Source organism: Triticum aestivum, chromosome 3B, assembly GCF_018294505.1.
Source record: "Triticum aestivum cultivar Chinese Spring chromosome 3B, IWGSC CS RefSeq v2.1, whole genome shotgun sequence".
Lineage (NCBI taxonomy): Eukaryota > Viridiplantae > Streptophyta > Magnoliopsida > Poales > Poaceae > Triticum > Triticum aestivum.
Window position 1 is genome coordinate 79,715,623 of NC_057801.1, and position 27,100 is coordinate 79,742,722.

A 27,100-nucleotide genomic window follows, 5' to 3' on the forward strand; every position below is an offset into this window, starting at 1 on the left:
CTGTCGGCTTGCTACTGGCCAACTACATCCAGTCGGCCTGAAGTGGGCTGACTAGGCCCAGTCGGCCAGCAGCGGGCCGATGGTGTATTATTTTTAAAAATTATATATCATGCATAATATTTATGAAAATTAATAAAAATAATGTATTATTTAAAAAATAGCCATCAATGGCGTTGGTCTAGTCTGACGTCGGGCTTCTTTCATACTACAGATAAGAAGTGTTTCCCTAACAAATATCATGCACTGCCAATTTAACACGTAGATGATATGACACTGTAATTAAAGAATAAAGAGAAGATAGCAGTATCATAGATCACCAAACAAGGAATTGGTAAATAGATCTTGTACATAACTTTACATTACAAATGGATAAATAAGATGATACTATGATATGCACTATACAACAGGATGATAGTAACTAAAATAATACCATGCGGTATGATACTATCCGGTGTGGGATGCCTACAACTTATTTATTATACTATACTACTAATGAACATCAGTGAGCTTTGCAGTCATCAATCTCCTTATGGATCGGCACATTATATGGTGACGCCACCAAGAGTAGATGGTTGCTTCTCTTTGCCGTCAAGCCTACAACGGTGTCCATGTCCAGCTCATCCGGCCGCATTCCGGCAGGGAGGCTCCAGTCGAAGTAGTATAGAAGTCGTGCCACGACGAGTTCTACCAAGGCCAATGCAAAGATGTTCCCAGGACACATCCTCCTTCCACTTCCAAATGGCAGGTACTCTAGCTGTGTACCTTTGTAGTCCGCCGCGTTGTCCTCGAACCTCTCTGGCCTGAACTCCTCTGCATCCTGCCAGTACTCGGGGCTCCTCGCCATCGCCCATGCATTGACGAAGACGCGAGTGCCCTCCTCGACCCTGAGCCCGCGGACGTCGCAGGTCTCCCTGCAGACACGGGGGAGCAAGAGCGGAACCACCGGGTGAAGCCTCATGGCCTCCTTGACTACCATCTTTGTGTAGCATAGCTCTTCCATGTGAGCCTCATGGTCTTCTGGGTTCTTGTGGTTGAATGCACACCGCACCTCCTTCTGCGCCTTGGCCATTGCGCTTGGGTTCCTTATGAGCTCCGACATGACCCACTCGGTGGTTGATGCAGTCGTCTCCGTCCCTCCAGCGAACATATCCTAATTAGTCGGTCACAAAGCATAGTTTTTACTTTCCATGAGATGTCTATGAAATTGATTGAAGTTCCATAATTTTGTTGACACAGAAATGTTTACATTTCCGTCAAAATCATTCGGCAATTTCAGAACTACATGAACATTCAAAAAATTTCTCAAATCTTCCAAATATCTAGTTGAATATTTTAAGTGAATGATTCAGCCCTTTGGCTGAAATGCAAATCGAGTCACTGGTATTGATTGAATTTATTTTGGTGCTTGCTGAAATATTTCCGAAAAGTGAACTTTAGTGATTTTGTTGCAAATATTTCTGAAAGTGGAAGTGAAAACCATGTCACGGAGTTGACATGCACAAAGATGAAAATCCCGTTTCATATACTCACCGCTATGACTGCCTTGATGTTTGTGGTGCCCATGGGGACCTCGAGCTGCCCCTCATCCCTGATCCGAAGCAAGACTCTCAAAAGGTCCTCCTCGTCTCCCTTCTTGTTCTGCTCTCGCCGCGCCTCGCACTCCGCGATGATCTTGTCAAGGACCGTGTCGAGCTGCCGGCGCGCTCGCGAGAGCCGGCGCTTCATCCCACTGACGACATCGACGAACGACAGAGACGGGAAGAGGTCCCCGACGCAGAGGCCCCCGCTGCTCCTCAGAATCACCTCGATCGCCGAAAGGAACTGCGCCTGCAGCTCCCCGGCGCACCCCTCGCCGAACGCCACCTTCGCCGTGATCGTGTTCGTGCACGACATCACCAGGCTTCCGAGATTAACCGCCTCGCCACCTCGGCCGGCAGAGCGGATCGTGTCGACGAGGCGCAGGATCTCGCCACCCCTGACGGGCGCGAACTGCCGGACCTTGCGCGCGCTGAGGAGCTCCGTCGTGCAGAGCCTGCGCATGGTCCGCCAGTACGCGCCGTAGGGCGCGAAGGCGACGTCCAGGTTCCCGTACAGGCAGATCTTCGAGGCCAGGATGCTGGGGCGCGACGCGAAGCTGAGGTCCTTGTCCCGGAGGACCTCCTGCGCAGCCGCCGGCGAGGAGATGACGACGGCGTCCACCTGGCCCAGCCTCAGGTACATCACCGGGCCGTGCTTGTTGGCCAGGTCACGGAGAGCGACGTGCGGCAGTGGCGTGAGGAGGTGGTGTAGGCTTCCGATGAACGGGAGGCTCCATGGACCAGGAGGCCTTGCTGCGGCTTTGGATTTACGGCCAACTAAGGACAAAAGGATCGCTAGTGAAACGAGTGAGAGGAACAGGAGGGCGGCTGCCGTTAGCTCCATCAGTGTGGAATTACTTATTTCACAAAGCTCGTTGTTTTACTTGAGAAGAAGAGCGAGGGACCATCTTATAAGCCTTGTGATGAAGGCTCCAGTGGCGGTAGGATCCAGTTTAGACAATGGTTAGATTGTTCTAACTTCTAATATAAGTCGCGAACTGAGCCTAGCTCGGGTGATTAGGTTCTTTGTGGTGTTCTCATTTTTTTGGATTTGTTTTAGTCTTTCCGGCAATGTTCGTTGAGTGTACGAGCGTCTGCGTCAGTATTATATTTTTTTTAAGAAAACTTCTAATATTAGTCGCCTGTTTGGATTCTGCTTGATTTGTTCGTTATGAGTACTCTGTATTTCCTCTGCGATCAAAATACAATGCCTGTTAGGTTGTTCTAACTTCTAATATAAGTCAGAATTTACAAAATTTAATCAGGTTTATGGAAAATAATATGAATAGACAAAAGTTTATTTTAGTCCCTCAACTAATTGACAAGTGCAGCTTTTGTCCCTCAACTTCAAAATTAGACAACTTGCACTCTGATTTTTCCAGACCGTATGCTTTTATTATGTCTCTATCCTAAATGGAAGTGATTTCGTTGATGACGTGGAATGGGTTTTGACCCCGCGGTCCAAGTTTAGGTGGAAGGGTTAGTGACGGCAAGAACTGTGGTGACTGGAGGTGGTCCTTGGTGGCGTAACTTCCTCCCGCAAGAAAAAAAGAATGGGTTAAAATTGAGAGGGAGCAAAACCCCCTACTAATGAGTGATGGGTTGTTTTTCGAGAGTTGAAAGCTTTTCTGGAGTTTACAGTGTTTGGTTTACTCCCACGGGTTGTGGGAGAAGACACAACACGACTTATAAGGATGTGGGTGTCCTCTCCTAACACGCTAGTCTTTTGGGGGAGAGGGTCCAAGGCCTCTCATAAGTCAGTGTTAGCGGAACCGGGATTGCGTGGCAAATGGTATCAGAGTCCAGGTGTCCGAAATAAATTTCGGTGGATTCACGGGTGGTCGGTCATGGTTGGTGGGATGGAAATGCTAGTGTTAGCAGGCCCATGGTGACCGATGTGTGAGGGAAAGATTGTTGGGTTTAGTCCCACATCGGTTATGGAAAGAGATAGAACACGGCTTACAAGGGTGTGGGTGTCCCCTCCTAACAGGCTAGTCTTTGGGGGAGGGGGGCCCAAGGCCTCTCATTAGTTGGTGTTGCTCTCCGGTTGGGCCTGGTTGACACATATGGGTCAGAAACGCTGGTGTTAGTGGACCCGGAATTGCGTTACATAGAGGACTACTGATGATGAGTTGATGGGTCTAACTCCCAATAGTTACATTTTTTTGGAGTTACAAGAGTTTTGGGGGATGTGTTAGAGATGATCTAACCGTACTTGGCAAGCTTTCTATAGACTCTGCGCTTTGATTTCTTATGCTTTGCTATTTCAGCTTTGTATTTTCTTTTCTATTTTGGCCTTTTGCCTCTATTTTATTAAAACTATGTCTTGTTTGGTTGGTTGGAGGTAATAATTAGATAAAGGAAATATGAACTGGGTTATAAGATCAAAGCCACCTGTTTGGTTGTAGGGACTGGGAATTAAAAGGGATCGGGAGTGGGAGTTTAGCACCACATGGCACATGTGGTAAGATATCCTCAAAGTCTATGGGAAGGAGTTTAGAGTCTAACAACCCCTACCATTTTAATAACAGGGAAGGGGTGAAAATAGGGATGGAAATTATGAACATCTCGAACCTTCAATGTAACTTAAGTTGCAATCCCTTACTTTCTTCTTAATCATTTATGAATATCCACTAACACTAGTAGAAAAAGGGCCTAATGTGAAGCTCATTAGTCCCAGTTTGTATTTGAACCGGCACTAATGTGATCATTAGAGCCGATTCCAACGGCTAGGCGGGCGGCTTGCATTAGTACCTTTAGTACTGGTTCATTAGAGCCGGTTCGTGGCGAACCTTTAGTACTGGTTCATACCACGAACCGGTACTAAAGAGGTGGTGGCAGGCTTTTGTCAGGCTGGGGCCCCACCAGCAGCTCTAGTACCGGGACTAGAAATGCACCTTTAGTCCCGGTTCGTCTAACAAACTGGTACTAAAAGTCTTCCTATATAAACCCCTTAGTCCATCCCGAGCGCTTTGTTCTTCCCCTTTCCTCTTCCTCTCGAGCTCACACTCCATTTTTGCCAAAATTTGTGAAGATTTGAAGGCACCCCATCCATCCAAGTGATCACAAAGGTTAGCAACTTTTTCCTTTCATCTCTCATTGCGAGATTAGCTCTTGCAATGCTCTATAAGTATAGTGATTTGTGGATTTTATTTTGGAAGGAATTATATGTGGTAGTATTTGATTTATATGCAATTTGAGGTCAAAATAACTCTTAATTTGCATATGTAGGTGTGGTTTACTTAGTGCCTTCCCGTCTCCGTCCTAACCACCGTCGATCGCCCGCACCGTCCCGTCGCCAGCTCCACCTTGTGGTGAGCCTCTTGTTCTTATCTTTTTAATATAAAAAATCATGTTTGTGTGATTTAGATATATAGTTACTTGTATAATTATCTTACCTATACGTTGTTTGTTATACATAGCGCCATGGTTTTGATATCCGTCCCCGTCGGCCCTTGATACATCTCCAACGTATCTATAATTTTTTATTGTTCCATGCTATTATATTATCCATCTTAGATGTTTTATATGCATTTATACGTTGCTTTATATGATTTTTGGTCTAATCTATTAACCTAGAGCCCAGTGCCAGTTTCTGTTTTTTCCTTATTTTTGAGTTTTACAGAAAAGGAATACCAAACGGAGTCCAATTGACGTGCCCATTTTTGATGATTTTTTATGGACCAAAAGAAGCCCCCGGAGTAAAAGAGTTGGGCCAGAAGAGTCCCGAGCCGTCCACGAGGGTGGAGGGCGCGCCCCACCCCTCCTGGGCGCGTCCCTATCCCGTGGACGACTCGGAGACCCCCCTGTTGTGAAACCGACGCCAAAAATATCTATAAATACCACCCCCTCCCCCAGAAAGAAACCTAGATCGGGAGTTCCGCCGCCGCAAGCCTCTATAGCCACCAAAAACCAATCTGGACCCTATTCCGGCACCCTGCCGGAGGGGGGATCCATCACCGGTGGTCATCTTCATCATCCCGGCGCTCTCCATGATGAGGAGGGAGTAGTTCACCCTCGGGGCTGAGGGTATGTACCAGTAGCTATGTGTTTTATCTCTCTCTCTCTCTCGTGTTCTTGATTTGGCATGATCATGATGTATCGCGAGCTTTGCTATTATAGTTGGATCTTATGATATTTCTTCCCCTCTACTCTCTTGTAATGGATTGAGTTTTCCCTTTGAAGTTATCTTATTGGATTGAGCCTTTAAGGATTTGAGAACACTTGATGTATGTCTTGCATGTGCTTATCTGTGGTGACAATGGGATATTCACGTGATCTACTTGATGTATGTTTTGGTGATCAACTTGCGGGTTCAGTGACCTTGTGAGCTTATGCATAGGGGTTGGCACACGTTTTTGCCTTGACTCTTCGGTAGAAACTTTGGGGCACTCTTTGAAGTTCTTTGTGTTGGTTGAATATATGAATCTGAGATTGTGTGATGCATATTGTATAACCATACCCACGGATACTTGCGGTGACATTGGAGTATCTGGGTGACATTAGGGTTTTGGTTGATTTGTGTCTTAAGGTGTTATTCTAGTGCGAACTCTAGGATAGATCGAACGAAAAGAATAGCTTCGTGTTATTTTACTACGGACTCTTGAATAGATCGATCAGAAAGGATAACTTTGAGGTGGTTTCGTAGCCTACAATAACCTTTTTGTTTGTTCTCCGCTATTAGTGACTTCGGAGTGACTCTTTGTTGCATGTTGAGGGATTGTTATATGATCCAATTATGTTATTATTGTTGGGAGAACTTGCACTAGTGAAAGTATGAACCTTAGTCCTTGTTTCCTAGCATTGCAATACCGTTTACGCTCACTTTTACCACTTGCTACCTTGTTGTTTTTATATTTTCAGATTACAAAAGCCTATATCTATCATCCATATTGCACTTGTATCACCATCTCTTCGCCGAACTAGTGCACCTATACAATTTGTCATTGTATTGGGTGTGTTGGGGACACAAGAGACTCTTTGTTATTTGGTTGCAAGGTTGTTTGAGAGAGACCATCTTTATCCTACGCCTCCCACGGATTGATAAACCTTAGGTCATCTACTTGAGGGAAATTTGCTACTGTCCTACAAACCTCTGCACTTGGAGGCCCAACAACATCTACACGAAGAAGGTTATGTAGTAGACATCAAGCTCTTTTCTGGCGCTGTTGCCGGGAAGGTTAGTGCTTGAAGGTATATCTTTATATCTTGCAATCGAATCTTTTTGTTTCTTGTTTTATCAATAGTTTAGTCTATAAAAGAAAATTACCAAAAAATGGAATTAAGGGTGCCTCATATGCTTCATATTTTTAATGTCTTCCGTGAAAATAAGGATTCCTATAATTGTGCTCAATTTCTAGAGGAATAATGCATTAAAATGTTTGGCACTAAATCTTTGAATGATGAGCACGATTGCAATGTTGTTAGTATGAATTCTTTGAATACCCGTGATGCTAATGATATGCAAAGCCACAAGCTTGGGGATGCTATGTTTGATGAAGATGATATGTTTAGTCCCCAAAGTTTTGAGGAGCAAATTTATTATAATGAAAGCATGCCTCCTATTTATGATGATTATTGTGATGACACATATGCTATAAAGAATAAATATAACCATGAAATTTGTCATCATGATTTTAATTTTCAATTGGATTATGCCTCACATGATAGTAATTTTGTTGAGTTTGCTTCCACTATTCTGAATGAGAAGAATTTTGCTTATGTGGAGAGTAGTAAAATTTCTATGCTTGTGCATCATGAGATTAACGCTTTATGTGATGGATATATTATTGAATTCATTCATGATGCTACTGAAAATTATTATGAGAGAGGAACATGTGATCTTACATATTGCAATAATATCAAGTTTCCTTTATATGTGTTGAAAATCTTGAAGTTATGCTTGTTTTGCCTTCCTATGCTAGTTGATTATTGTTCCCACAAGTGGGTTAGAATTAAATGTTCTAGTCATATGCTTCATGATGCTCCCATTATGTTTTAATTCTTATCTTTTATGAGAGCATCATTAAAATCATCATGCCTACCTAAAAAGGCATTAAAGAAAATCACTTGTTGGGAGACAACCCAATATTTACCCTTACTGTTTTTGTGTGTTCACATGATTATGCTACTGTAGTAATCATGTTTTGTAGCTTTTGTTTCAATAAAGTGCCAAGTAAGACCTTTGGGATGGCTTACAGTAATAGTTGATTTGATCTTGCTAAAAACAGAAACTTTTGCGCGCACGAAAATAATTTTAATAAATCACTTAAACGTGCTTTTCAGTTGATTCTTTTTGAAGAAGATTAACAAACAAATTGCTTAGGACTTCCTAATTTCTCAGATTTTTTGGAGTTACAGAAGTATTCGAGAGTTACAGATTACTACAGACTATTCAGTTTTTGACAGATTCTATTATCTATGTGTTGTTTACTTATTTTGATGAATCTATGAGTAGTATAAGAGGGTATGAACCATAGAGAAGTTGGAATACAGTAGATAGTACACCAATATGAATTTAGAATGAGTTCACAACAGTACCAAAAGTGGTGATTTATTTTCTTAGACTAACGGAGCTCATAAGATTTTCTGTTGAGTTTTGTGTTGTGAAGTTTTCAAGTTTTGGGTAAAGATTCGATGGACTATGGAATAAGGAGTGGCAAGAGCCTAAGTTTGGGAATGCCCAAGGCACGCCAAGGTAATATTCAAGGACAACCAAGAGCCTAAGCTTGGGGATGCCTCGGATGACATTGCCCTCTTTCCTCTTCGTTCATCGATAAATTTACTTGGAGCTACATTTTTATTCACCACATGATATTTGTTTTGCTTGGAGCATCATTTTCTTTTGATAGGATTTGCTTGCTGTTATTTAGAATAATGTTTTGCATCTTTCTTTTCAATAAAAATGTCAAGGATAGCCTTTACCATGTTGCATGGAGCCAGCAGAGCGTCGCATCGCCGGCCAGCTTCTCGCCACCGCCACCGCCCTGGGGGTACGCATCCTCGCCTGGCTACGCCGACATGGTGGATTCAACCCCAACATCACCTTTCCACATGGCCAGCGCGCCTCGCCTTCCGGTCTGAACCCCGACCAGCACATCCCCTCGCCGGCGTTTGCCCGCGTCCAGTATCCCCCGTACAACTATTCGCTGCCGGCGTACGTAGCCTCCTCGACGCTTCCTCTACGTCTTGGCGCCCTGCACTTCTCGCAGGCCTCATCGTCGCATTTCGGCAACCCCGATGCGACGGAAGCCGACATGGACAACATCATCACGAGCGGATCGGCCGCCGCTGCCGCTGACCCCAGGTTCCACGCGTAAGACTACACAATGGATATCACCGATGACATGGACGACGAGCTCGACGACGGCGAGGAGGAGGAGGAGGAAGAAGAGGAGGAGGAGATGGAGCCGGCGCCGACGAGGAAAGGGAAAAAGAAGAAGTGAGGGGACCAGGACGGGCGAGCCGCGTGTCAAGTAGACGTCCAAAGAAGACGAGTGCTTTGCCGAAGCATGGCAAACCGTCAGCCTCGACCCGATCACCGGCGCGAACCAGAACGCCGACAAGTACTGGATGCACATCAAGTCAGCGTTCGACGAGTGCAAGCTGGTCGACCCCTACTTCGCCACCATCCACATGCAGCGCGATGCAAAGGCCATGTCCAACCATTGGGCGATCATCCAGACGGCTTGCAACAAATGCCATGGGATCCTCGAGGAGACTGCGGCTCGCCCGGAAAACGGTGCCAACATCTAGGGTCAGGTATGCAAAGCCGCCGTCACTCGCTTCTTTACGCAGTGTATGTCGCCGACACTTGTTCTTCGGCTGTGCAGATGGTTCGGATGTTTACCATGTACCGCCAGGACAGCAGCGACCAAGAGTTAAAGTTCCTCCAGGTGTTCAGCCGGATCGAGAAGTGCGAGAAGTGGAGGGATGGCCGACGCATCCTCGCCAAGGCCAAGGAGACATACAAGCCGGACACGCCTGCCCCGGGGGCGGCCAATGGGCACCCTGACGGCAACAAAAGAGCCAAGACGGTGAAGGATGCCGCACCGGCTGCCGAGCGGCTGCAATCATTGATCGAGCAGCATCGCCGACGCCAAGAACCACGCCGCCAAGAGGGAGGAGAAATCCGAGGCACGGTGGTCGGCGTTGATGACGAACAGCGCCACCAACTCGACATGCTCCTGACCAACGTCGCCGCGAAGAAGAGGAACACCGACCTGGCATTCTTGATGGGGGCGGACATGTCGACAATGGACGAGCAGGTCAAGGCATGGTACCTGGCAGAGCGCGGCCTCATCTTGATCCAGATGCCTTCAACCACTGCGCCTACGCCCACGCCGACCCCAACGCCGACGCCCAGGCCGAGTGGTGAAGCCACGCGGACGCCCATCCCAGGACCACGGCGATGACGAACAGCCCGAGCACAGAAGCCCCCGTGTCGCCGAACAGCCCGAGCACAGAAGCGACGTTGTCGCCGACGCCGGCCAGTCCCATGCCCGAGGAGCCCGTCGTTTGATGCATTCCTTTGTCTACGTGTCCTTCCTTTTGAGCGTTGAGCTATCGTTTATGTTTGATCGCCGATCTGTGGCATGGTGGTCGCCAAACTTTGTGGCAGATCGCCGAACTTAGGGCATTTTTTTGGCAGCGGGAAAAGACAAGTTTAAATTTATGTGCGCTTTGGGGTCGAAACCTGAGTTCGCGGCTGGGAACTCCATCGCCCACAGGGCGCCACCGGCGCATTGCCCAAACCAATATCGCCGGGTGCGTTGGGGGGCGAATGGCTGGAGATGCTCTAAGTCCTTCACGTAATCACTGGCGTGCACCTTGGATTCTTCACATTTCTATTGATGCTCAAATTTGTAAAATAATACCCAGTTATGGCATGTAGTGCACTGAAGAAGCTCAAAAGATTAATCCTCTGTACGGCCTGTACGTATCATATAAATAATTAAAAAAACAAGCTTAGAAGTCAGCTATGCAATCTAATGAGCTAAGCGACAATGGCTGCTAAGGGCATCTACCAAATATGGTATTGACATTGGTAGGAAAGATTTGGTGGCGGCTAAGCGTTCAAGTTTTATATACCAAGGCAGGAACTGAAGAAAATCCTCTAAAGTTAGAGAAGCAGCAGCCACGCACGCACGCACGCATGCCCACACACACACACACAAGTAGAAAGGAAGAATTAACAACAGGGCGTTTGATCTTGACTTCACGTGAAGGCATCCAATAGATAAAAAATTAAATTTATTGCATTGCTGCACCCATCCAGGGACTCTTTAATCATGGTGAACGGGAATCCTGCTTGTAGTGTCATTTTATTTCTTTTATTAGTGATAGCAGAGAGATCGATCGAAGTGTCAACTCTCTAGTTGGTGATGTCAGGCCATGTCCAACACGGGCGCTTGTGATAAGCGTCAGGATCTAATTGCCGTCTGTTGATAAATTATTGATTTCATAGCGGTTACACGGTCATCATTCATTCATTTGCTCATCTACGGCCATGCACTCATTGACCATGCTAACCTAGACGTTTCGTCATGCACCTGGTATAATGCACTAGGCAAAATAATCGTCGAAACATATAAGTTACGCTTCAAAAGCAAAAAAGTTATGTCATCTTATCCTCTATGTTAGGATTAGCATTTGATTTACCACTAGTAGCAATTGACATGGATATGATGTTTTTTCTTATATTCTCAACTGAATACTTGCTTCCACGATCTGTTGCCTATTTTGGTTATCATAGCTATCATGTTATCTACTGTTTTTTGGATTAAACTTAAAGGGAAAATGCTCAATTATTCAACAAGAGAAAGAGATAGAAAAAAAGCCTCGTCTTGTCTTAGCTAAGAGAAAGATGGTCTTTGAATAAAAGACAAGGTAGCTGTTGTACGGGATGTCTTCCTTATTCAAAGGATTTCTAGTTTTTTTAATCATGTAAACATTAATTGCTAGAGATCACACTTTGGAGATAATCCATCATATATAATGGTTTTTCGGCTTCTCTCAATGACGTGAAATACATAGGAGAAAAACGCCATATCGACCATTGACATGCCCTAAGCATCATTTTCCATAAGTTAGTAATTTTGTCGTTATAAAACTGAAAAAGGCTTACTGCTTCTCTAGAGAAGCATTAGTCTTGTGTTCCCGCAATAAGAACCCAGACTCATCTTATACTTGTTTATTTTCTAGGAGGAAAAAAGACATCTTATAGTAAACTAGTAATTCTTAGTTGATGATGTTGTTTGTATGACTTGCTGATGCTTTGATTGAGGTGTGAATGGCAAAAAAAAGAGTTTCATTCTTGCATTAGTGCCATCTTCTACATCTCCTTGATTGGATGGTGAACGGCAGCAAAAAAGCAAATGAAGCTAATACTTCCTTGCATCTGCTAGCTGCTTGTAAGCCAAGAATGAGAGAATTCTTCAATGGTAAGATTATTTTCCTGAGGCGTTGGAGACGCAACTGGCAGTCAACGGGAGCGAGTTGTACCAGTCGACCATGGCGAAGCCCACGCTGGTGCTGGACAACCTCAGGCTCAGCAGCATCGCGTGGCGGCTTTGCTGTTGCAAGGAGGTGAACCTTACATTCTCTAACAGAGACCATTTGAAGGGGAGCACCTATGTGCCGCTTACTGCGGCAACCAGTCGGGACTTCGCATAGGGCGCCCCCCGACTTGGCCGGCCCAACTAAGAACCCAGACTCATCTTATACTTGTTTATTTTCTAGGAGGAAAAAAGACATCTTATAGTAAACTAGTAATTCTTAGTTGATGATGTTGTTTGTATGACTTGCTGATGCTTTGATTGAGGTGTGAATGGCAAAAAAAAGAGTTTCATTCTTGCATTAGTGCCATCTTCTACATCTCCTTGATTGGATGGTGAACGGCAGCAAAAAAGCAAATGAAGCTAATACTTCCTTGCATCTGCTAGCTGCTTGTAAGCCAAGAATGAGAGAATTCTTCAATGGTAAGATTATTTTCCTGAGGCGTTGGAGACGCAACTGGCAGTCAACGGGAGCGAGTTGTACCAGTCGACCATGGCGAAGCCCACGCTGGTGCTGGACAACCTCAGGCTCAGCAGCATCGCGTGGCGGCTTTGCTGTTGCAAGGAGGTGAACTTTACATTCTCTAACAGAGACCATTTGAAGGGGAGCACCTATGTGCCGCTTACTGTGGCAACCAGTCGGGACTTCGCATAGGGCGCCCCCCGACTTGGCCGGCCCAACTAAGAACCCAGACGCATCTTATACTTGTTTATTTTCTAGGAGGAAAAAAGACATCTTCTAGTAAACTAGTAATTCTTAGTTGATGATGTTGTTTGTATGACTTGCTGATGCTTTGATTGAGGTGTGAATGGCAAAAAAAAGAGTTTCATTCTTGCATTAGTGCCATCTTCTACATCTCCTTGATTGGATGGTGAACGGCAGCAAAAAAGCAAATGAAGCTAATACTTCCTTGCATCTGCTAGCTGCTTGTAAGCCAAGAATGAGAGAATTCTTCAATGGTAAGATTATTTTCCTGAGGCGTTGGAGATGCAACTGGCAGTCAACGGGAGCGAGTTGTACCAGTCGACCATGGCGAAGCCCACGCTGGTGCTGGACAACCTCAGGCTCAGCAGCATCGCGTGGCGGCTTTGCTGTTGCAAGGAGGTGAACCTTACATTCTCTAACAGAGACCATTTGAAGGGGAGCACCTATGTGCCGCTTACTGCGGCAACCAGTCGGGACTTCGCATAGGGCGCCCCCCGACTTGGCCGACCCACACAGGTAGCGTGTGGTGTAAAAAATGAAAGAAAAAGGCAAAGCTTCAGAGAGGAATCGATCCCACAACCACAAACTTATAGAGCAAGCTACCTAAACACTACGCCTAATTCCTTCTTGTGGTGAAATGGCATTGCGGACGCTATACAACTAGTCACATCACCAGATCTGGTTATTTTTTTCTTTTTTCGATCTATTCTTGATAAAAAGAGACAAGTATTCTGAAAATGTGAACAATATTTTGAATTGTTAAAATAAAAACAGGAACATATTTTGATTTTGTGAACAAATACTGAAAAACATGAACATTTTGTTAAATTCCGAACAAAAATTCACAATCATGAACTGGTTTTGACAAAATGTGAACATTTTTTTTAATTTGTGAACACTTTTCAAAAAGAGGAGCATTTTTTAATTTGTGAACAAATTCTGAGAACAGGAACATTTTTTAATTTGTGAATTTTTTTGAACAGGGGGACATTTTTTTAGAATGATGAACAATTTTTTAAAGATGTAATTTTTTTAAAGAAAAGTGTACCAAAGAAAATTTTGAAACGATCATTTTCTGAAAATTGCAAACAATTTTTGAATCATGATTTTTTTTTTTGAAACATTCTAAAAAAATGTTCTCGAACCTGAAATTTGTTCAAAAATTCAGAAAAATGGTCTATGTTTTGAAAACGTGCATACATATTTTGAATTTCTGAACATTTTCATAGATAAGAACATTTTTTTGCCTATGCGAACAAAAAAATTGAAACTGCAGAAAATGTTTTTGAAAAACATGAAACTTTTTTGAAGTTGCGAACAAATTATGAAATTCTGAACAAAATTTTAAACCATGAACTTTTTTGAATTTTTGAACAAATATTGGAAAATGGAACATTTCGAGAAATTATGAACATTTTTTAAACAAAGCGAACACAAATTTTGCAAGTTATGAACAAAAAGTTGAAAACAGGAACATTTTCCTTAAAACTGAACAAATTTTTTAAAATGTGAACACTTTTGAAAAAGAAAAAGAAATCTGAGAAAGAAAAATGAAAAACAAAAGAAAAGAAAATCAGATAAAAAAAGAAACAAAAAAGAAATAAGTAAAGAAAATAAACAGAAAAAGGAAACAAGGAGAGAAAAGGAAAAAAGAAACAGAAAAAAAAACAGTAAAGAAAGAAATCCGGTTCAGGAACCTTCTAGAAGGTTCCCAAAACCGTAAAAAGCCGGCTGGGATCCTCTAGAAGGTTCCCAAAACCGAAACTGCCTACAGTGAAAGGTGGGCCGGCCCAGCAGATCGCTGCCCTATGCGTTATCTCGACATTTTGACGCAACGAGCGTCCAATAGGAATTTCCCATTTGAAGACCAGATTGTGCCAAATCTCATGGTGCAGCTTTCTTACAATGTGGGCTGGGCAATGGCCCAAACACTTTCTTCAAAAATAAGAAAGTGATTCAGCTTCTTACTTGAGAGTTGTGCAAAAATAAGAAGCTCAATCGCTTTTTCAAAAGATTATTTGTTATTCTAACTCGCCAATTTATTTTTCTTCCACCCAGACCACATGAATGGACTTTCCGTAGATACTTTATGAAATATAACTCACTCTAATACATACACGTGATATTTTTTTTGGATTTTTTTAACTATCCAACTCAATTTGAAATTTCTGAAATAAAAAAGATCATGCATGTGCCCCTCCCCCTCAGAGCATAAAGTCCTTTGTTGGGCTGGCAGTCAGCAGATGGGCCGGGTTCTGTGGGAAAGCAGAACGAAGCATCTTCCTGCTTTTCCTCCCAAAAGAAAAGAAAAAAAGAAAAAACTGCTTTTCCCCATCTTCCTCTGTTTGCTTCACACTCCAGTCTCCACTCCACTCTGAGGTCTGAGCCGGCAGCAATGGCGCTCCTCCACCTCCTCTCCCTGCTGCTACTCTGCCCGGAGCCGGCGCTGGCGGGGGACCCGTTCGCCTACTTCGACTGGGAGGTCACGTACCAGTCGGCCCGCCCGCTGGGCGTGGCGCAGAAGGTCATCGCCATCAACGGCCAGTTCCCGGGGCCGCCGCTGAACGTGACCACCAACTGGAACGTGGTGGTGAACGTCCGCAACGCCCTCGACGAGCCGCTCCTCCTCACCTGGCACGGCCTCCAGCATCGCAAGACCCCGTGGCAGGACGGCGTGGCCGGCACCAACTGCCCCATCCCCGCCGGCTGGAACTGGACCTACCAATTCCAGGTCAAGGACCAGGTCGGGAGCTTCTTCTACTCCCCCTCGGCCGCGCCGCTCCACCGCGCCGCCGGCGGGTACGGCGGCATCGTCGTCAACAACCGCGACGTCATCCCCATCCCCTTCCCCTTCCCGGACGGCGGCGACCTCACGCTCTTCATCGGCGACTGGTACGTCAGGTCCCACAAGGACCTCCGCAGGTCCCTCGACGCCGGCGCGCCCCTGGGGCCCCCCGACGGCGTGCTCGTCAACGGCCTGGGGCCCTACCGCTACAACGACTCCCTCGTCCCGCCGGCGATCACCTACGAGAGGATCAATGTGGAGCCCGGGAGGACCTACAGGCTGCGGGTGCACAACGTGGGGGTCTCCACCAGCCTGAATTTCAGGATCCAGGGACACAGCCTGCTGCTCGTGGAGACCGAGGGCTCATACACCTCGCAGCAGAACTACAGCAACATGGACATCCATGTCGGTCAGTCCTACTCCTTCCTGGTCACCATGGATCAGAACGCCAGCACCGACTACTACGTAGTCGCCAGCGCCCGCTTCGTCGTCGCCGACCCCGGTGCCGTCGATAAGCTCACCGGCGTCGCCATTCTGCACTACTCCAACTCCCAGGGTCCGGCCTCTGGCCCTCTCCCTGCTGCCCCTGATGACCAGTATGACACTGCATTCTCCATAAACCAAGCCAGATCCATCAGGTACTTACTGCTTCCTCCACGCCACATTTTTGGTTTGTACTATTCATATATCATGTTTGTTTGTACAATTCATATCTGATGTTTGTTTGTAAAATTGTTTGTTTCAGGTAGGTGGAATGTCACTGATGCCACATTTTGGTTTCTGTTCATTTGGAATGTTACTGATGCTACATTTTGTTTTGTGTTCATTTGAAATGTTACTGATGCTGTAAAACGCACAATTGTTCCAGGTGGAATGTCGCCGCGAGCGGTGCCCGCCCCAACCCGCAGGGTTCATTCCATTATGGTGACATTACCGTGACTGATGTGTACTTGTTGCAGAGCCGGCCGCCCGAGCTCATCGACGGGCAACTGCGTTCTACTATCAATGGGATCTCTTACATTGCTCCATCTACTCCATTGATACTTGCACAACTATTCAATGTCCCTGGAGTGTTCAAGTTGGATTTTCCAAATCATCCGATGAACAGACTGCCAAAAGTTGACACCTCGGTTATAAATTGCACCTACAAAGGCTTTATGGAGATTATATTCCAAAACAACGCCACAACCGTGCAGAGCTATCACTTGGATGGATATGCATTCTTCGTCGTTGGGTAAATTCTCTTGCATTTCCTCTTCTCCGTCAAATCTGTTTTTTTTTTACTTATGGTAGGTGTTTCTCCTTTTCAGGATGGACTATGGACTGTGGACTGACAATAGTCGGGGTACCTACAACAAATGGGATGGAGTTGCACGGTCAACAATCCAGGTGCTGAAATTCATGTCTTATTGTCCTTATGGATATCTACTTTCCTTTATGGATGATGTCTATTATATATAGAAGTCAACAGAAACCCGAGAAAGTATACCATATCTGTTTTAGCATGACAGTTAATAGAAGGTAGTTGTAACCTGGGGTGAGCCATTTTTGCCAGTAGTAAAAGTATGAGCTTTTAGTAAGCTTGCTAGAATTAAAAAACTATGTTCTGGTCCTTCTAATATTTGCTAGGAGATTCGCGGAATGGCAGATAAAAGCTATGACGTGAGTCTATTCACAGAGTTGTTTATGTCTGCCTGACTGAAGAAAATGTGTCAACAGAAAGTTACATTGCTCCCAGCCCGGGAGCTGCTCTATCTGAACTTTGATGTATTAGTCTTTCATGGGATTCGTTGATTGATTTGGGAGGTTTCTGGACGAGGATGCAGGTATTCCCCGGCGCTTGGACTGCTGTGCTTGTGTTCCTGGACAACGCAGGGATATGGAATCTGCGCGTGGAGAACCTGGACAGCTGGTACCTGGGCCAAGAACTGTACATAAGCGTGGTGAACCCGGAGGAGGACCACAGCGACAAGACGCCGCTTCCTCTACCAGATAACACAATTTTCTGCGGCGCGCTCTCGAGTCTACAGAAGTGAGCTTAATTTACTCTCTGTTTCCATTTTGTTAGTGGCAAGGAATGGATGCAGAGGAGAGTAATGTAACGGTAGGATGTTGTTCTATTGCTTGCAGAGAACAATCTCATAGGTTCCAGTACTCGGGAGCTTCGCGGGTTGGGAAGACGGTGTCCGCGGTGATGATCTCGATTGCATGGCTGGCTGCTAGCTACCTGGTTGATATATAGATAGACGAAGACACTGAATGGACATGTTTTGTGGAAAGTAGAAGAAATCATAGTGGCAGTGCAGAAACAGGAGGATAGATATGGTGGAGGATGGGCTCATGGGAGGGATGCTTGATTTTTGGTTAGGTTAAAGTGATGAATGCCCCCAATTGTAGAGTAGAAGGAATAGGAGGAAATTAATCATTCCATTCAAGTTTTTGTGTGTATGTGTTTACTGCTTCAAATGCGCCGCAGTCGTTGTCAGCTTGGATCTGGACTGGAAGTCGGTCCCGGGCACGGGCAGGCATTTCATATGGGTACCAACTTGGTCTTCTCAACGGATAGGGGAGGAATCTGTACCGTGTTTGAAATTTGACTGGTTGAGATGCAGTAATGTGCGTCTGGCATTTTGTAATGTTATTAATGTTTGTGATTATATATGGACGCGGGCACTTGTTGCCGTTGTTGTTTCCCTTATCTGCCTGTTCAGTTTGGTTCTTGGTTGGTAGGTACTGCTCGCAGCTGCCGGTTTCTTGCAGATTTTGTCCACGGTCAAGCAGGAGACTAATCTTGGTACTACAATGTACAATCTTCGTCACTAAAATCTCTATGGCTATATGAAAATGAGGAGGTGATCACTTGCAGCAATCAGTTACTTTTGTGCTTAAATTTATATCTACTCCCTCCGTAAATTAATATAAGAGCATTTAGATTACTACTTTAGTGATCTAAACGCTCCTATATTAGTTTACAGAGGGAGTATATTTCTATGTTAAGTAGAGAGGAGTTGGTCGAATGCCAATCCTTATACAGCAGGATGGCAATTTTATATAGAGTATTTTCGCATGGTAAATCTGATTGTCCATTGGGAAATTTTAAAAACCTAACATCAGAAACATTCACTTTTTTTTGCGAATACGCAAAGCTTGCGTATCTTTTCATTGATAGAAGGAGTAGAATGAGTAGAAAGGGGGTACAACACATGACACGGACGCAGGCAGGCGTGAACATGGTGCCCGGAGCAGAAGGGGATGCTCGGCCCGAACGAATGATACATCACAACTAGACCTACCAAGCCCGAACCAAGCGGCAATGCCGAACCTACACAGAATTCCAACATCTACCAAGCCAGAATCGGGGACACCGCGAGCTCGCAAGATAACGCCTTCAAGAAGGAAGACGACGCCGGGACGCCATCGCTATCCGGTCCGGGGGAGTCGGACCTAGGGTTTCCCCTGAGCTCGAAGAGGGGCGCAGCTGAAGGCCTTGACAGCGCCTCCAAGAAGGAAGCGACACCCGTGGGCGCCGCCGCTGCCAGCACCGGCAAGCCGAGCAGGGATCTCTCCCTGGCCTGAAGCTGAGAAATCCCATAGCCGCCTAGTCCGGAATGGAAGATGTGGAAGCCAAAGTTGATCGGAACTACCATGTCTGGAGGGGGTTGGCAGGGCTGCACTTGCCGTCGGTGGGTGGCATCGCCCACGAACCCACGAGCACTTGGATCTAGCAAAAGGTGGAGCCTTGAGGCATACAAGGTAGGGCTGGAGACGAAGCAAAACCTCGCGAGCAGATCTGGGGCGGCGGCGTCTAGCAGCGCCGACGAGCTAGGACTGGAGGGACGCAGATCCGAGCTGCCGTGGCCTTAGCCGCCGTGACATCGACAAGCCGAGTGAGCTGGAGGGAACGCAGCCACACGGTCGCCGACGCCGGAGCTGCCCGGCAGAGGACGCCGGCAGCAGGGGACACCGAAGAGACGCGGGCCCCAGACAACCGGGACCGAAGCAGCACCAGCAATGATCCGCCGCGAGGAGCCCCGTGCCAGCCACACCACAGAAGCATCGATGCCTCCACACGAGAGCTGTCACCGTGACTCGGAGAAAGGGAGGGCCACCGGAGACGAAAGGGGGCACCTGCACGGAAGGCAGGCCGCGAACGCCTCTGCCTCCAGCCGCAGGCCTCACGCCCGGCAACAACACCAGCAGGGCTGGGTCACGCCATCGTGGAGAGGGAGGCTGCAAAGGGGGGCGCCCATGGCAAGGCCAGGAGCGCCGGATCTGCCGCCGGCCGGCAAGTTTAGGCAGCAGTTGGTGGAGGGCACCCGAGAGACGCCAAATGGGATCTCGGGGACGCGGGGCGCGAGCGGAGAGGAGGAGGCGCGCGAGGGGGGAGTCCGCGGCGGCCAACGGCGGGCGGAGAGGGAGGGGCGAGGCTGGTCGGAGCCGCACGGGCCAGGCCGGCGAGGGACCGGAGCCGGCGTCGCCGGGCCAGCAGGCAGCCGCCAGGAGGGGATGTGCGAGTGGTGGGTTGGAGGTGGGGGGATTGGGGGCGTGAGGATCAGATCCGCCCCGCCGCCACCTTCCTGGGGTCCGGCGCGGCTTCGCCGGCTGGCCCTCCGGCGGCGGCGGCGCGAGGTGGGGGCAGTGGAGGGGCCTCGCTCGCTGCGGCTAGGGTTCACATCAGAAACATTCACTCAGGCCTTCTAGGATGCCCGGGTTATGTGAACATTCAGGAAGAGTGTTTCTATCTACTATGACGTGTGCAGTCTTGGGTTTGCTGAGAGAAACAATATATTTCATTATGGAGATTTGCAAACAACCTTTAGGATGGATGGTCCCTAGGTCCCTGCCCAGTGCAAAGCATTCGACAAGGCTGCTAGTGAACTGCCCGCTGATGTGACATATCCTTCGGGAATTTGTGTTGGGTTTTGGCGGGGGGGGGGGGGGGGGGGGCAATTGCCCCCTCGGCTATACACATAGCTCCGCCATTGTCTGTTGCGGTTATCGGTTGGAACAATATCGATTCTTCAGGCTTCGAACGGTGAGTTAAGCATGAGATGCAGAATTAATTACTTTTTTACATCATATTTTTCCTTCGGTTACATGTCAACTACATGCAGGAGGACAGAAGACTCTTTGGATTGTGCTGGGCGTAGTGGGAGGTGTAGTGATACTGACAATCATCTTATTGCTATTTTGGTGGTCGTGTTTTCTTCCCGATTCTTGAAATTATTAATGATTCATTCTTCCTATTTTCATACGCTAGATATTGTTTGCCTTGATAATTTGTTTTCCTATAAAATGCGTATGTATAGAAAGTATGTTAGGCTTAAATATGTTTGTCACATGTTATATGATGCTTCTTTTTGTGCTTCAATTCTTATCATTTACGTGAGCATCATTGAAATCTTAAAGCCTATCTTAGAGGCTATAGATGAAGAGCTTGTTGGGAGACAACCCATTTTTTTTCTGTTTTGTGTGCTCACACAATTATAGCTACCATTTTTTTTGACAGAAAGACTGTAAGGGAACCCCCTACAGTATAATTGGTGCAACAAACCCAAATTGCAAGTACCGTGCCTTGAACCTGGGTGGGTGGGAAGGCATCAGCCCCTTCCTATCACTAGGTTATGCCTTAGTATGCAATTATAGCTACCGTTATGGTTGTGTTTTTAACTTTTAATTAGTGTTTGTGCCTGGTAATGCCTTTGGGATGATTTGGATGATAATATGATTTGATGTTGTTTGAAAACATAAACTTTTGCGCCTAGCGTTTTGGCTGACAAGGAATGAAACCATGCGTCATTTTTAAATATAGTAGACATATATATTTAATAAATTCGGCGCATTCATAGAGTCACCTATATATATTTGCACACATATTTTTTTGATCCTTTTAACGTCTATTTATTTCATTTTAGGAAATATCGGGCTCATTAGGTCTTGTAGACAGTGCGAGAATTGTGGGTTGCATTCTACCCCGTATCAAATTTGTGGGCTAATTAAAACCACAAGATTATGTGAGGGCTGTAATATAGATTTCTCCCTTGGCTGGACGCCGGTCCAAAAGCCGAGAAATATGACTTGAAATTTCAACACAAGAAAGTTCAGATGACCGTAGAAATAAAGACCCCCAAATTCTACTTGGCGCAAATTGCCCCGGTCAATGACCGCCGAAGGCCATACGTTTGGGTTGATATCGACAGCGCATGGACATCTGTTCAAAAACTTGCATTGTAAAATTAAAAAAAAAATTGCATTGTATGTTTGCTCAATTTTTTTGCTAAAATGTGAGTTTTTTTAGCATCAGTATACACGCGCATATACACGCACATACACAAGCGCTCATATACACGTGCATACACTCACCCCTATGAACGCACACACGCACATCCTACCCCTATGAGCACCTCCGAGAGACTGAGTCGGCATATCATCTTGAGATTTACGAAGTCACCGTAGGCGCCTCGTTGTCGACGGGAACGTCTCCTTTCACTGAAAGCGCATCGCCGGAAATCCTGAAATAAATCCAGGAATAATGCGAGCACCAGGATTGAAACCCTGATGGGGTGGGGATCTTGACTATGCACCTAACCATCTCAACCACAGGTTAGTTTGCTGCTAAAATGTGAGTTGTTTGACTTGTTTAGGCTCAATGATAAGCACAAAATATAAATAAAGTTTAAAGAGAGATGGGTGATACAGTATCCTACGCTCCCTCAAAAAATGCTTTAACCCATTGCACAAAATATATGAAGTGACGATGGTTCATGTAGCACCCCGATCACCGGCACTATGCAAAGAGGGGAGAGGGCGTTGCTAGTCGTTGTAGTACATGTCACGTATAGGCCCAAACCAACGAACCATTGAACGGTAAGTTAGACTCGCTCGCCGTTCTAGAGGTGCCCACGGTTGGGGGTTGGCGGGCTGTAACATATATTTCTCTCTTTGGTTGGATGCTGATCCAAAAGCCAAGAAACGTTGGTGATATTTCGAAAAAGACGAGGTAACATCCAAAAATACGCACACGCCTCCAAATTTTAGCCCCCCACAAATTAGGCAGGTCAATGACCACTAAAAAGCAAGCCCTTTGGTGGTTGAGTACTTGTAAAAGAAAACATGCATTGTAGTTTTGCTCAATTATATGCATTTGCTAAAATGTGGGTTCTTGCTGCTCAATTATAGCACAAAGCAAGTCTAAAGAGAGAGATCAGATGGGTAAAACAGTATCCTAAGCTCCTTTATTTTAACCCACCACTACTCCTACCAAGAAGCATTCCCTTTTTCACTTTTGTTGAGCCAAGACCGCCAGCCAATCCTAGCTCAGCCCAGCTCTGCTAAGCTGCCTCCTCATCCTCCTCCCTGCCGTGCTGTGGATTCTTCCCCTCCTCCTCCGCCTTTCTCCGTCCAGCAGAGATTGCATCCGATCCCAATTCCAGACCCAGCTCCATCCTCCTCCCTCCCCTTCCAAACCCTAGACCCAAGCTATCAAGCAGCCCGTCGCGCTCACCACGGCCTCCCCCTCCCTCCGCCCTGCTGTCCCCGTCCATGTGATTGACTTTCTTGGCCCAAGCAGCAGAGCCCGGGAGCCATGGCGGCGGCGTGCGCGGCGGCGCGGATGTTCGCCTACAACGCGACCCTCTGCGCGTGCGACCCGGGGTACTACCTCTCGGCCAACGGCACCGGCACCGCCTGCGTCTCCCTCCCCGCCTCGGGCGACGGCAACACCTTCGCCGACTGGCAGGTCGGGGCCGTCGGCGCCGGCTCACGCAACCAGACGCTCTACTTCCTCGCCCCGGTCCTCTCCCTCGACGCCGTCCGCCGCCTCACCCAGTCCCAGGCCGTGCTCCTCTTCACCGCGCTCGTCACCCTCCTCTCCTGGCTCGCCTTCTGCGCCGCCGCCAGGCTCGCCGGCCGCGACCCCTCCGGCAACAAGAAGCTCTTCCGCGCCCGCTTCTGGATCAGCCGCCTCGACTGCATCTTCGACACCCAGCACTGGGCGGTAACTGCTACTACTACTGCTCACTAACAACCATCCATCCATCCATTGATTTCCTTTTTCGCCGCGCACATTCATTCATCTAGTCCAAAGCATCCACTACTCATTCATCGATTTCTTTCCCTTCTTGTGCCACACATTCAATAATTAACGAGGAATTCGGAATAAATAAATAAAATTACTGTTACAGCTTCGTTTGCTTCGCCTAGGCGTCTTTGATTGCTTCGCCTTCCCCCAAGCGTTTCCTCCTACTTTTCCTCCTGGTCGGCTGCTTGCTTCCGTGTGGCGAATTGGGATTGCCTTTTGAAAAAATTACCATTCTTTGCCTGTTGTGCAACACACGTGTACTCTTGTCGCAATCATCATATCATAATATATCCTTCTGATCTGAAAGTAGGTTGCAATTGCTGTCCAAATGTAGGCTGACCAGCAGGTGCTCAAGAAAAGGAAGACAGAGCTGGGTGGAATGTGCTCTGTTGCTGCCCTCATACTCTTCATTGGATTGGTCACTGTGTAAGTCAGCTTCACAAAATTCATCTAGTCTAGTACACTCAAAACTCTATAGTGATGCTCACTCGAAATGTGTCGATGCAGGCTGCTGTACCAAGCCATCAATAGGCGCAACATCGAGGTGCACCGGGTCAAGCCGGCCAATGCTCCTGATCTCTTGGCCTTCGTCAACGACATCGAGTTCCACATCACCACCATCTCGAGCATGTCCTGTTCTCAGGTGACCCCGCCTTCGACGATCGCGATGGGGACGCCCGGGTTCATGGACTTCAGGGTGTTGCCCCTCTCAACGCTCTTGACCTACAGTTGCCAGAACACGAGCCAGGGGCCGTCTATCACGCTCAAGTGCAGCGGCTGCAGAATGCCTCCAAGGGACCACTACGTGTCCTGGCAGTTTGTCGACCTGCCGGCGCGGCCGGCGATAGCTGTTGGCTTCCAGTTCAACCTGACTACCAAGCAAACCGGGGACAATGAGCACGTGAGCTTTGTCAGTGGGACCATAAACTCTGACAACTATGGCGATGAGAAGCTTAAGACATTCAGAGGGACAGACTCCAACGTGCTCAAGATTCAGCTGTTTCCCCAGATATACAACAAACTTAACAACCTGAAGCTCTTGCAGCCACTGCTTCAGGACTTCACTCCAGGGTCCACCTTTTCGGATGTCCGGAGCTTGAATGCTTCCCTGCAGAACCCTACAGATGGAGTATTAAACACTACGCTCTACATAAGTTATCTTTCAGACTACATCGTGGAGATTAGTAACGAAAGTGTGCTAGGCCCAGGTGAGTCCCTTATGATGACAAGGCTGAGCATTTCTGTTTGATTTTCTAGTTTATTTAGTGGCCAAATTATTTCCTAGTAACCAACCACTTGAGGATTATGGATTACTATATCAATATTACTTCAGATCCAACTACTAACTACCATATGAATTGTCCCAAACATTATGCTCCATGATAGACTTTCCAATCCTAGAGGACCTGGATTAGTGTGTGGTTCATTAAATTCGATCTTGATATAGCTGTTTGATTTGCTTAAACTTCAAACTTAGCTCATAGCTTTTACTAGTTTAAACTGATCATGTTACTGCAGATATGAATATATGGTTACAAAAAGCTTTCTACTTGTAGCATATAGGAAATTTGTTTCCAGCTCACAGTGGGTTTCACTTAGTAGTACCATCCTCCATCGCTATTTCCTGGGACTAAAAGTAGCTTAACCCTGAATCCCTGGCATGGTAACAAAGACGAGTTTCCACATGCCTGCACACCAAAGCAACTAGATAGGCCATAATTAATAGCCTTGTGCGCCACGTAGCTACATACTTTTGTGGTTATAATGAGGGCCCACTTGTGAGAAAGTTGGCCCAAGTGTCGGACAAAACTCACTGGCAGCTATATGAGTTGTGGATTTGAACTTTAGCTAATTTGTGCTGTTTACTTTTCTATCATCTAATAGTGATTGTTTCCTGCAGTCAGTATAATTGCGAGTATTGGTGGCCTTTATGCCTTCAGTATAGCGATATTTCTCTGCCTCATGGCTCAAGTAAGTTCATGAAAACTTTATTATTATTTGGACTGAAATTGGCACACTGAAAAAAGGAATAAGTGTGCGATGACGTGTAAACTGATTTGGTATGCAACTGATTATTATTTGGACTCCTCAGTGTGAAGCTAGGATAAAGAAGCTCCGTAATGAGGATACAAGAATGCTGAAAATTCTGAGCAAACGGCGAGCTCAACAGAATTGGGATAAGGTGAAGCATGTCTTGGTCCAACGATGAGCATTATATATGCCATCCATGGGGCTGCATCTCTGGTTAATAAAGGATACTGATTTTTCTTTTGTTGTTTACAGGTGAGGAAGTTTGTGATGTATACCTGGGGCCCTAGCAACTTGGATCCAACTGACAGAAGTGGCAAGTGGCCTGAAGCTTCAATGATGGATTCTCTCCATGAATCCTTCCACAAGAAAAGAAAACCGACTAGACGAGCTACCTCGATTGCTACCAGAACGATGAGAGATCATCCTGACGTGGTAAATTAAATGTCCCTTTTCAATAGTTTCTACTGATAAATTCGTGCACTATAATACTATATCTAGATTTGGAAGTTTGTGTTGTTATTCCATTCGGTTTGTCGAATCCTACTTGTACATTTTCTCTAAAAAAAAATCTTAACTCCTGTGCACAATACCGCGTGCAGGGTTCAATTGACATCGAAAGAGCTGGGTAGATGCAGCATTAGACAACCTTGACGCGCCTGTATGGACGAATCCTGCAGGAAGAAGTTTGTATTGGTTGAGGCACGCGACCAGCCACGCCGAAGATTCTTTTGTTTTTGTCAATATGATCTATGTGGAGGCAAAAATTGTACAGCGGTAGGTAGTTTGTAAACTTGATACAGCTTGATTTCATTGGACGAGCACGATTATTTCTTGAGCATATGATGGATGGATTATGGATGTGTGATTGGATCTCCTTTTCTTTTCAGCAATTCATCCATCCATGTGAACTTGCCATAGCCTGGAAGACCCCTTTTGTTGTCAGTTCCTGTAGTGGATGACTTTATGTTTTTTTTAGAAGGAGATAACTTTTCTGTGTGGTAAAGCTGCTGCCTTGTGACCATGAGGTCATGGGTTCAACTCCTGGAAACAGCCTCTTACAGAAATGTAGGGAAAGGCTGCGTACTATAGACCCAAAATGGTCGGACCCTTCCCTGTACCCTGCGCAAGCGGGAGCTACATGCACCAGGTTGCCCTCCTTTTATGCCAGCACTGAAAAGTGGAACTGGATCTATTATGTCAAGCCATTTAGTTGGGAATCTTAAAGGACTCCCTCCGTCCCAAAATTCTTTGTCTTAGATTTGTCTAGACGCGAGGGAGTAGATGGCAGTAAATAAATTAAGGGTGTTGTTTTGCTGAAGGAGTAAACAGCCCTCTGCACTATCAAATCAATCAACTGCCACACAC

General features: G+C 46.3%; 2 protein-coding genes across 3 annotated transcripts; one reads left to right on the forward strand and one right to left on the reverse strand.

Annotated features, from left to right (window-relative positions):
- Positions 1-499: 499 nt before the first annotated feature.
- Positions 500-2,421, reverse strand: LOC123064868 (9-beta-pimara-7,15-diene oxidase-like). Its single transcript, XM_044488271.1, has 2 exons — positions 1,531-2,421; positions 500-1,150 (listed from the first exon to the last, which is right to left on the reverse strand). The coding sequence occupies exons 1-2, from the start codon at positions 2,419-2,421 to the stop codon at positions 500-502; spliced, it is 1,542 nt and encodes a 513-aa protein (XP_044344206.1).
- A 12,760-nt stretch (positions 2,422-15,181) lies between these two features.
- Positions 15,182-26,738, forward strand: LOC123068736 (monocopper oxidase-like protein SKU5). Of its 2 annotated transcripts, XM_044491360.1 has the most exons (12): positions 15,182-16,262; positions 16,493-16,858; positions 16,935-17,013; positions 17,451-17,656; positions 17,755-17,769; positions 23,428-23,620; positions 24,039-24,130; positions 24,212-24,912; positions 25,605-25,675; positions 25,797-25,886; positions 25,988-26,167; positions 26,335-26,595. In XM_044491360.1, exons 1-12 carry the CDS (start codon positions 15,235-15,237, stop codon positions 26,362-26,364), a joined length of 3,051 nt encoding a protein of 1,016 aa, XP_044347295.1. In that variant the 5' UTR covers positions 15,182-15,234; the 3' UTR covers positions 26,365-26,595. The 2 variants fall into 2 exon arrangements, 1 of the variants encoding a protein (XP_044347295.1); XR_006431972.1 differs by lacking the exons at positions 15,182-16,262; positions 16,493-16,858; positions 16,935-17,013; positions 17,451-17,656; positions 17,755-17,769 and adding an exon at positions 26,623-26,738 and having other exon boundaries at positions 22,908-23,620; positions 26,335-26,509.
- Positions 26,739-27,100: the final 362 nt, after the last annotated feature.